Genomic DNA, 12371 nt, shown 5'->3' on the forward strand with positions numbered 1-12371 from the left:
TTGTGGTAGCTTGAGAGACAGCCCTCAGGTCCTTGTACATGCCACAAACCAGTATACACAGTTGTTAGCCTGGCTAACCAGAATCATTGCTCTGGCCAAACGCTACTCCAAGCCAAACGCTACTCCACACCAACGGAGGTATGTAGCAAATGACAGAGAAGCAGAATAATTTAGTGTGAGTCGTCAGGCTAGTAAGTACTATGTATATAACAACAATGTGATTATATAATTTGTAATAGCAGTTATTAGAAAGGTTCATAATTATTTAGAGAAACAAATGGCTTTTATTGTGCAAAGCATTGTGAATGCCTCAGTGTTTCAAACACACAAAAAGGATGAAACAAGAAATAAAAAATCCTGTTAGAAATAAAACCAAATTATACCTTGAAACATTAATTTTATATTTTGGCGGCAAGGTAGCATTTACTAAAGCATATTAAAATTCTAACATAAAATGGATCCTGAAATGTCAACCACAAAATTGATAAATTAATTAGCAGAGAAGATTATTTTAACTGCTAATTCTAAATAAACAATTTTCTAAAGAGTTTACTATAGCCGCATACACTGTCTATATCCCTTAACAACGGTGCACTTACTGAGGTAACATTTCTCTTGTACAACACAAAATGGCATTCAAATATATTTTTTACCATTGGTTAAAAAAACACACAAATACAGGTAAGAAACACACAACCTGAGTTAGATTTGTGAAAACCAGGATGATGAAAACATGTGTGTTTCCTATGGCAAGAGTAACCTACTAACGAGAAGTTCTTTGGTGGCAAAGGAACATCTAACCTTACTATGGGGGCAGAATGAATGGTGGTCAGTAACAGTGCTAGTTGAGAAGAGGCAAAATAACAACCCATAAAATGAAGGCACTACAAATGTTTCCAGGTAGGCTACAACAAATGGCGTATTAAAGGTACTGTGTGAGAGAGATGTAGAGCTCTATTGATAGTATGCATTACTGTACAAATAGCACTATGCACTGAGTGTACAAAACATTACGAACTCCTCCTCTTTCCATGACAGACTGACCAGGTGAATCTAGGTGAAAAACAGTTTAAATAAGGATTTTTAAGCCTCGAGACAATTGAGACATGGATTGTGTGTGAGCCATTCAGAGGGTGAATGGGCAAGACAAAATATTTAAGTGCCTTTGAACAGAGTATGGTAGTAGATGCCAGGCCCACCGGTTTGAGTGTGTCAAGAACTGCAACGCTGCTGGGTTTTTCATGTTCAACAGTTTCCCGTGTGTATCAAGAACGGTCCACCACCCAAGGACATCCAGCCAACTTGACACAACTGTGGGAAGCATTGGAGTCAACATGGGGCCAGCATCCCTGTGGAATGCTTTCGACATCTTGTAGAGTCCATGCTCCGAAAAATTGAGGCTGTTCTGAGGGCAAATTGGGGTGCAACTCAATAGTATGAAGGTGTTGCTAATGTTTTGTACACTCAGTGTAGGTAGCGATATCACTGGTCACAAGGAGAACATTGACTAAGTGGCGGCTAAATTTGACCAGCACAATTATAATATATTACAGCGCGAATATTGAGAGGGCTTTGCCACTGAGGTGAAATGTTGATGACGCAGAAAGATAGAATGCCATTTGAAGTAATTTGTACTAAAACTGCAAAGGTAAACAGCTGATGTTACATTTTAATGTTTTATTAATCTGGGAACCTCTATGGATGTAATGCTACAATCTCATTACTAATAAACCAAACCTTTATTAGTGGATGTAATACAAACAGACATCTTTTGACACATTAATTAATTAGATCAGAAAACAAAGGTATGAAAACTGACCAAAGCTTTTCACCTCCTTATGCTGCATAATTTTTACATCTTTCCCTTTTCGGTAGATGGTAGAATTGTACACCGAGACTGGAATAACCCTTTGTCAAGGGAATCCCTCCTGGAATTGACATAATTATTGAGATCTGCATGTTCAAAATGCAGTAACATTCTCCTCTGGGTCAGCTATAGATGTACTGCAGATGTTTCTCTCTTCTGACCCTAACATTGGTTAATTGCTGCTATTAATCTCTTCATTTGAGCATCAAATTCCTTCCAATCTGCTGCACTTCTTTCTCTCTTCATTTTCGACTCCTCCTGCACAAACTTCCTTTTTCTTTTTTGGGGGGTATAGCTTTGAGTGCTTAAACTCTGTCGTCTGTAAACAAAGCAGAGAATAGAACAAATGAAATTAGGTGAGAAAATGTCTGTCAAAACTGTAGTTGGGTCGTTCCACGAAATGAGTGACTTGAGTCCCTTTGATATTTTAGGTAAAAATTGTGCACCAATATTGCATTTTAAATGCCCGTTAGATTCAATTATGTGCCCTTTAATATAGACCACATGGAGATTTCAATAAATCAGATTTTCGATATGAATAAAGACGTGCTAAAGTGCCAAAATTCAGCAATGTGGTTCAGATTGGCGCCCTCTGTGACTTCTAGGAAGATTTTAATCTACTTAACCCCAACATTTCCACCATCATTGTAAAGCCCTAGTTATTTTGTTGCTTTGACAAAGTCATTTCTGAAGATTATTATTTATTTATTTAATGTGATTAGTGATTCACTTACATCTGTCCCTCATATTAAGGTCAACCCTGTTACGTGAACTTAACTCTAATCTTTTTGTCCATTTTCTGGTGTTTTGTGGTGGAAAACTGAGCAGGTCAAGTACAAAATAGGGTGGCCTAGTGGTTAGAGCGTTTGGCTAGTAACTGAAAGGTTGCAAGTTCAAATCCCTGAGCTGACAAGGTACAAATCTGTCATTCTGCCCCTGAACAAGGCAGTTAACCCACTGTTCCTAGGCCGTCATTGAAAATAAGAATTTGTTCATAACGGACTTGCCTTGTTAAATAAAAGGTAAAATAAATAAAAACACTTCCACCCTGTTACCCATATCGAGAGGACATTTTTTTTGTGAAGCTTGCATTGCTCATCTCTGTTTCACACAACAAGCTTCCATTTCCCCTGTCAAAAGGGGATTTATGGCTGATTTAAGATGAAATCGTGAACCTTGTTACTATCTCCCCTGTTACTTTATTTGGCACTTACTATAGTAATTTTTATTTATTTAACCTTTTGCGATGAGAAAATGTGTTTTTTTATGAAGTTGAACATGGTAATTTTAACATTCTGTCATAAAGAGCACAAGGCACCGAATTGGTGGAACGACCCAGTTCATACCAAAGCTGCAACCTTATCTAAATCACCCACCAGTGGGCGCTGCTGTGTGCTGCCTGGTGCTCTTGATGACCAGAAAGATGGTGTAAGCATCATAGGCAAACAGGATCCCAGCCAGCAGGCCAAACACCTAAGGGAATGGAATAACTGTTAATATAAACATATTCTAAGCACCAAGTTCTACTTTTCAGTGATTAATTGGTCTGAAGTATTGGAGAGCTGAAGAAGTAGGCAATTTGAGATGCTCTAGTTTGTTTCTATTAAAAAAATCTCAGGGTGGTTAGACATTTGACTCACCCCTCCTGCAATACGGGCGCCGTCCCCGGCTCCACCAATCACACAGATCAGAGAGGTGATAAGGTACAGGGCTGCACCAATAGCAGCACGGATAAGATCCTGAGGAAGAGACCAACATTAGTGAATGATTGTACTTCTAATGGCACTTGGAAAGTCCTTGTGTTACTGTCTGTTTTTATGAATGTATCTATAATTTGTGTATGTGCTTCTGTGTGCTTCTCTTTCTCTGTGTGTGTGTCTCTCTAGGTATGTGTGTCTAGGTGTGTGTGTGTGTGACTCTAGGTATGTGTGTCTAGCTGTGTGTGTGTGTGTGTGTCTCTAAGTATGTGTGTCTAGGTGTGTGTATGTGTGCGTGCGTGCATGTGTGTTTGTTTGTGTGTGTGTGTCTAGGTGTGTGTCTGTGTAAACATATATACTGTACTCACACTCCAGACCCAGTTGACCACCTGGATGGACTTGTCCATTTCCATCATGAAGACGACAAAGAAGATGATGGCGAACACCATCTCACAGATGGCCACTGCAGAATAACCTCCATACAATGATGCAGCATAGCAGATTAGGATAATAAAACTGATGAGCTGAAAGAAAATGACAGACAATTAATTTGGGGGAAAGGTAGAGTGAGAGAAAGAGGAGAGAGAGAAAAAGCCTGCATGAAAATATTCAGTGTAATATGTTTATAAAGGTACTTAGAAAATGCCAAATCTGTAGGGCAAAAATTGCTTTTATGCTCAATTAATCTGTAGCCGAATTGCTTGAATTTGGGATGTTATTCATAACATTTCCTTTTTAGGAAATTACTGCTACGTATCCCAGAATCCTTGGGGAACGTCTCGCTGTAGTTTACAACAAACTAACAATTTGGCTCCAGATTCCTCCCTTCCCTTTGAATTAGCAGTTCAGGTTGAATGACGTGATTAAAACTCATCCCAGACAGCAGATCAGCAGTGATAGGAACAGTCATCTGAGTCATTTCCACCACATGAAGATGACAGTTGACTTAAGACCATATTTTATCCACGATAGTCTTCTACTCCAAGACCCAGGCTGAGTGAGACCAGGGGGCAGCAATGTCAAATGGACAGACACCATCACTGCCATGTCACACACAAACACTAGCATCTCCCACATCAAACAGGACATAATAAACACAGTCTATACGGGGTTAAAGACCCTGTGGTGATACAACAAAGTACACAAACAACCGAGGCTGTCACAAAACACATGCAACAAAAAACATAGTAGCTAACATAGCCAATCAGTTTAGAAGCCGATATCACACCGAGTAAGATTCCCAGTGCTGGGATTGATCTTTTTTATCTGAAGCATTTACATGTCTTTCTTTAACATATTGCTTTAATTGTATCTACAGAGGGGTCTGTACCAAGTCAAGAATGCATTTTTCCATCAGAAAAAAAATAAAAAAAATCAGCTGGCATTCCCTTCAGTCCATTCCAGGGAAATAGGGTCAGTGTGGAGAGTACATAAACTTGGACAGCCCACAGTGTAGCAGCAACACCAGCCCTTACTGAATCTCTCTATTGTTGCTGCTGTTGAGCTATGATTCTGGGTGGGTAGATATATTTAAATACAACCACAGGCAGGTTTTGAAAGAATGGTCACATTTCATGGTGCAACTTGACATCACAAAGCCTTTGTGAGGATGACAAAGATGTTACTGACTTAGATGTTCAGGGAAGATATTGGAGATTGTCCTACTTTGCTACCCTTTTTCTTTGATTTGAGGGATAAAATAATTATATTGGCTATATATGAACTTGCTTACTGCCACAGAACAGTAAACCAAGTTAGGGCAAAAAGTGTGGTAGTAGCCTACAGATGATGCAATAAGCTGCCCCCCCCCCCCCACACATCAGTACTTTGTGTGTTCCAGAGACTGGCACGAGCTGCCTCTGTGCACTTGTGGGGTGGCCGGGGCAGGGGCCTACACAATGAGGCTCTATTCTATTCCGGCCTCAGCCAACTGCTCTAATGGAAACCGTCACATGGAGAGGCCGTCACATGGAGAAACACCCACTATCCAAAAGCCCTTCACAACAAAAAAAGGGCCTGCGATGTTGACATCTCACTGTTACACCACAGGAAAAACTGCTCCATTTCTGACCAGACTGAAGACCCAGATGGAATCTGTTCAGTCCTCCATACGCTGACTATGGGAAATGACCAATATTTTGTTAATATATTGACTGTAATCATTGACAATCTAAAAACAGGAACAGAGTGGCAACCAACAACACAGAGAGATGTAACTATACACACAATCTCACACACAAAGAAATGCCAGGAAAAGCTCAACTGATGTTTCAATGGAACTAGCTTCTCTGAATAGTATCGGGATGAGAGGCAAAATACCATTTCTAAGCACAGTAATAGGAACAGAACAAGCAACTGCAATGCCTACATCACTCAGCTTACATGAAACGATTGCTCATCATCCAGGGAGAGTCACACTGACTATGTTTCACTTTGACATTAGCTAGCTTTCACAGAAGCAAGTTCAAAACCAATGAACCAATTAATTGTTTGCGCTACAAAAGGTAAAAAGCATATCAAACATTCTTCAATTAAGTTTCTATGTGAGAATTGGCAGAACAATCTGAGATACCAAAGATATTTTTGGGGCTATGCTGGCATGGAATCACCCTTTTGGAATATGGCTTCCATAGGCCCATTTAAGTTCAGAAGCCATGTACCTTAGTGTCAGTGTCAATCAATTACAGTACATGGGGTTACTATGAAACATTGGGTGAGGAAATGAGTATTTCCCAACTGATTAATGATGTCAAGAGTTGTCTTCCTGTGTATCTCACATCACATGATCCTCCTCTTCCTGCTGGAGTATTCTTTGCTCTGTATCAACTACAGTATGTAAACTGTCTGAGACACCTACCATCTCTCGTCCTGTGACTTTCATACTTTCTCCCGGGCTGTTGTGATGCTCCACAAGGGGGGTCATCCACCTGACCTGTGTCTCCAGCAAGGTGTGAAACTGTCCTTGAATGCCAAGCCAGGTCAAAGAGAGTTGCAATATAAGGCGTTCCTGCATTCTTTATCCCAGGATGCAGTAACCTCACACATCTCTGGAATTTCCATTACCTCTGCAAAGCACTGACTCTTAATGTGTGGTGAAACACTGACCTCTGGGATCTGACTCTAGGAACCCCCTTGCTAAAATAAACTCTACACATACACTACATGACCGAAAGTATGTGGACACCTGCTCGTCTAATATCTCATACCCAAATCATGGGCATTAATATGGAGTTGGTCCCCCTTTGCTGTTATTACAGCCTCCACTCTTCTGGGAAGGCTTTCCACTAGATGTTGGAACATTGCTGCGGGGACTTATTCAGCCACAAGAGCAGTAGTGAGGTCGGGTACTGATGTTGGGTGATTAGGCCTGGCTCGCAGTCGGCATTCCAATTCATCCCAAAAGTGTTCATCTGTCAAACCCAGAATCGTCCGTCTGACTACCAAATTGTGAAGCGTGGTTCATCACTCCAGACAACGCGTTTCTACTGTTCTAGAGTCCAATGGCATTGAGCTTTACACCACTCCAGCCGACGCTTGGCATTGAGCATGGTGATCTTAGGCTTGTGTGCGGATGCTCGGCCATGGAAACACATTTCATGAAGCTCCCAACGAACAGTTCTTAACAGTTCTTGTGCTGACGTTGCTTCCAGAGGCAGATTGGAACTCGGTAGTGAGTGTTGCAAACGAGGACAGAAGATTTGTACACGCTATGTACTTCAGCACTAGACGTGTGCACTTGACAATAACAGCACTTTCAGTTGACCGGGACAGCTCGAGCAGGGAAGACATTTATTAACGGACTTGTTGAAAAGGTGGCATCCTATGATTGTGCCGTGTTGAAAGTCACTGAGCTCTTCAGTAAGGCCATTCTACCACCAATGTTTGTCTATGGAGATTACATGGCCATGTGCTCAATTTTACACACCTGTCAACAACTGGTGTGGCTGGAATAGCAGAATCCACTAATTTAAAGGGGTGAACAAACTTTTGTATATATAATATTTCTATTTTCAGAAAAGGTAAATTATCTTTGATTGTTTAAATAACTTATGAAAGAGACTGGTGTGTTTTTTCCCCAACTAATCATGGAATGCGGTTGTTCAAAGACAGAAATGTATTTGGTTCAAATCTATCACTTGATGGTTTCATTTCAGAGAGACAAATCATGTTTTGCTGCAAACCGCTATATATCCACCTCACTCAAAGAAATAAGTAGCACTGCTAGGTTTTACACAGTCAAATAACAAATAACATTTTTAATGAAGAACTGTACAAATGATAGTTTCGTATTGATGTCACAAATGTAACTTTTTTAAATTAATTAATACAGTAATATGAGATCTGTATGTAAAATAGTGACATATAGTTAGTCCATTCATTTTAAGATCGATAGGTGAGACAAACACATAACAGTCAGGATACAAATATTCAATTCCAGCTAAACAATGGATATATAGTTTTTGCAGGAAAACCCATTTTAATGGATATCTAAAATCCTTGAATTAAAAATCTGAGAACAGTAATATTTTACACACACATGAATGCACCCATAAGCAATCATTTCTGATGAAAAAACACAAATGTGAAAAATTGGTGGATATAGGGTTTTGGAAAGAAACTCTTAAAATTCTAGAACTCGCTAGAATTATATTCTGTTCCATTTTATGAGAAAGCTCAGTCTGTGAGTTACCACCCCCTTTAGAACAGAACACCTATCATACCCAATAGTGCGTATCTTTACAAAAGGAGAGATTCACCAGTGCTGACTTCTTAGGGCAATGACAACACTGAGCAACAAGATAGGCAATCAGTATGCATGCAACAACTCCACCAGAGTAGTGGGATGGCCCTCTTCAATGCACTTAGGCATGGGTAACAAAGCCCCCAAAGGACACTTTACTACCCTACAATACATCTCATGGATGTAGAGCACATTAAAAGGGGTCTACTGTGTACAAAAACACTTGGCCTGCTTGAAGTTATTCATGTCTATTCCTGGAGTGTCTTTACATACATCCTGGTTAACTCAATCCAGATAGGTTTAGCATAATGTTGAAAAAAAAATAGTTTGATTGGTCTGTGCATAATGTTGGATGTCATCTGCAGTGTATTCCTCTTTCCATCAAACCATGTACCCACTTTGTCTCTCTCTGGTTGTACTCAACAGTTGTGTTTGTTCTATATTTGATGGGCTCTTGTGTGTGCTGGATTTTAAATGTCCATATATGACTGGACATAGGCTACAGTTTGCTGAAAGATGATTAAATAAACCTTTACTTGAATTTGGCCACAGTTGCATGCTAAAACAGACCGGACAAGTCGCGTGCGCAAGCACTGCAAAATAAATGTACACATACATGTTATTCAATTATTGCAGCACACTGCTCGCGCGTGTCAGCGAGCTCATGCATGGCCAGGTCGCTAAAATAGAAATTGGTTCTATTTGTGACGCTCAACGTGCTGCAATCCATCCTCTTCCATCGGGTTTTTAGAAGCATATACCCACGTGGGGGATTGAAAGATGACCTTAGGTCCATTCCGGTCAGTTGTAGAAATGCTGTAAAGTTGGTTGCCAACTGCCATTAATGTAAGAATGTAAGAATCAAGTTAGCTACATTTTTCCCCCTGTTAGTTTGTGATAGTGATGCATAAATTAGGCCTATTTGAAACAATGTCATCTCCTGACCACATTTTTAACAGCCACATTCAGTAGCATGAAACCTCCCCTAAAGCTTGAAACTCCCATTGAAAATCCCATTACAGTTTAGATCTTTTATCTGAACATAATTTATGATGGTAATTTTATTTTTGTTTGTTTTGGGGTCAAAGATAATAATTTCAGTATGGTTTTAGTTTTTTAGATGGGTTTGTTAATTATTTTATTTCAGTTTAAAAAAAGAAGATTAGTTTGCATTTTAATTTCAGTTTACTATAATAAACTTGCTATATAACAGAACATTAATGAGCACAACATCAAAGAGAAGGAGCTTTACACATTTACAAGCTAGGTAGTAAATGTGTAAAATTTATTCGGCACACCTTATCAATCTTAGGGAGAGGTCTGTCATCCTTCCATGACTAATTGTCACACATAATCATAACTCTCATGGATATCCTGTAGTATGTGATCCTATGTACACTCTGATTTTCAATCTAAACTGTCAGCATTTGAATGTTGCGTGCCAAATGAGGGAGATTCACGCACAACACCACATTAGAAGTGACAGGTGGAAGCTCTTAACCCTTGGCCTACAAACCCAGCCCTTGGCCTGTCCCCTACCTCCGAGAGCACATGGTTCTCATTCTAGGTCCAGTTCCTTTAAGTCCAGATAACTGTGTCCACGATTTTAAAATGGCCCCATTCATTATCATGCCATGATCAAATCATTGGAATACCATCATGGAAATACTCACAGATCTGTATTGCAAAAACAGCTGTAGGTACATGAACTACACCCACATAGCCTATTCAGTTATGATCTAAGATACATTTTTGTAAAGTAGTAGGTTTACTTATTGCTTAATAGAGGCCTATGCTAAGGTTATGAATGCAAACCTAAAGTAGTATGTCATAACAAGGATATATTCTAGGGAATTATATAACATTTCTACAACAGAGCTTTCATTCATAGTTTGGAAACTCCTAAATAGCAGTACCTTTAGGTTGTAGCAGTAGTCTACTCCTTGTGTATAAGGCTTTAAGAGTAAATCGAAACAAACGTACTATTTCTGCAGCAAGAATAGTTCCTTTTCGGGTCTTCACGTAGCCCTTCAGTTTCTCCAGGCAGCCCGCAGCGACACTGGCCTCTGTATCAGCCATAACGAAATGAAATGTATAATTTACCAGTTAAGTATAACGGCTGAATATTGCAGGACTCAACGAAGACACAAGTTACATTCAGTAAGGAAAAAGCGGACTGCTGTTGCCTCCTAACTTCTGGTTTTTTCTTCTCTCCAACTTGGAACTCATTCGAATGGGTGAGTAATGGCAACTTCCTGGACGAGAGAACAAAATTGGAAGGAGGGAGTAAAGACGGGCAAACGGGGCGTTGGCTTGAACTTTTCTCTAGAGATTTAGATGGTGGAAGACAGTTTGCTCCAACTGTTGCTGTGATTATAACTGTTGCTGTGATTAATTTATGGACGTTATTTATCGTTCATTAACATTATAGCCATCAGCAATATGTTTTCTCAATTTCAGTGGGCAGAAACTAATGGAAAGCATTAGACATGTCCTATGCAGTTGCTGTGTGACAAGCCTCTCTTTGCTTTGGCAACACCGTCGACTATGTTCTTGACAACGTAACTAGAACTGCCTACTGGTAGGTTGGTGCTGTTAGGCACATACGGGAACCACTTCGTAGTGCGTAGCTTTCTCACCCAGGGGGTGTGAACAGTTGTTTTTAGAGCAAACAGATTCGGAACAGTTGCCCACCGCTATGCATGACACGTTACCATTTTGTAAAATGTGCTGTTTCATTTACTTTGCTCCATGCATAATATAATTGTGTTGTTCATGTATTGTTTAAGGGGCAATCTCAGTGGTGTAGTGGAGGGTATACCCACGTATTTTTCAATATGTATTGCCCATACTCACTTAATCCATACTGATACTGATCAAAGTAGTGTCGTGCAGGTATACGCCCTATCAATTAATAGTGCTGATGGAACAGAATGTTTTTCTTAAAATGTTGAAAAACTATTTATTCACGTTTTAGGCACAGCAATGTGCACACGGGCAGTAGGCGAATTAATCCACAGAGATGGAAATATCCGTGAAAAAGAGGGAGAGGGAGGGGGGTTTAAAGATGCAACAACTATCTTGGGTCGCGAATATGATTACGATAATGCTTTTGGCTGCTAGCCAAGTAAATAACATTTAAAGAAAATCTAGTGAACAGAACGCATATGAGTAAGTCCTTCTAAAAACAATTGCCTGCACGTTTCTATAATTTTTTGGCTACAGGCTACTTTGAAGCAACGTAAGACATGCCTCATAATATGAAGTAAAACGTCCAGGTTTCAAACAATTGAGGAACAAGGAAAATATAGCGATGCTAATGATAGGCCTAACCGTCTTCTCTATTAAATCTTAAATTGCTACAAAGTAGCCCATGCCTACCGGTCAGAATTATATAATTATTATTATTTGCGTTAATCATGTGGCTATTTATTTTGCAAACTACCTATCGTGCTACAGAAACAATGCTAATCAAATATAAAGGGTAACTACCTTCAAAAGTCTAAACTGTGAACAACCGATATGGGATTGATCATTCAGAGTGTATGTCACTGTTTCTCATAGAATTTTTCACACAGGGCACATTTCCTTCGCCAGGTTTGCCGTTTGGATTTTTTTGTATGCAAAATTAGTGTACCCACTTCTCCAGGCACAATTACACTACTGGGTAATCTGGAGTTCAAACAATAACAAAGCAACTTCCCGCCACCTTTTTGGGCAAACAGTTTAAGGATGGTGCTGGAGAGGACCTCCCAAGTGGCACAGCGGTCTAAGGCACTGCATCTCAGTGCTAGAGGTGTCACTACAAACCCGGGTTCGATCCTGGGCTGTGTCGCAGCCGGCCGCGACCAGGAGACCCATGAGGCTGTGCAAAATTGGTCCAGCGTTGTCTGAGTTAAGGGAGGGTTTAGCTGGCCGGGATGTCCTTGTCTCATCACGCTCTAGCGACTCCTTGTGGTGGGCTGGGCTCATGCACGCTGACTTTGGATGACAACACATTGGTGCGGCTGGATTCTGGTTTAAGTGAGGAGTGTATCAAGAAGCAGTGCGGCTTGGTGGGGTCGTG

At 40.2% G+C, this 12371-nt stretch overlaps 1 protein-coding gene across 1 annotated transcript; it reads right to left on the reverse strand.

The window, feature by feature from the left end:
- Nucleotides 1-261: 261 nt before the first annotated feature.
- On the reverse strand, nt 262-10636 carry LOC135504210 (proteolipid protein 2-like). The gene is made up of 5 exons (XM_064922567.1): nt 10289-10636; nt 3933-4088; nt 3508-3606; nt 3244-3340; nt 262-2186 (listed from the first exon to the last, which is right to left on the reverse strand). The coding sequence occupies exons 1-5, from the start codon at nt 10382-10384 to the stop codon at nt 2173-2175; spliced, it is 462 nt and encodes a 153-aa protein (XP_064778639.1). The 5' UTR covers nt 10385-10636; the 3' UTR covers nt 262-2172.
- Between the last annotated feature and the right edge of the window lie 1735 nt (nt 10637-12371).

This window comes from Oncorhynchus masou, chromosome 18 (genome assembly GCF_036934945.1).
Source record: "Oncorhynchus masou masou isolate Uvic2021 chromosome 18, UVic_Omas_1.1, whole genome shotgun sequence".
In the NCBI taxonomy this organism is placed as follows: Eukaryota; Metazoa; Chordata; class Actinopteri; order Salmoniformes; family Salmonidae; genus Oncorhynchus; species Oncorhynchus masou.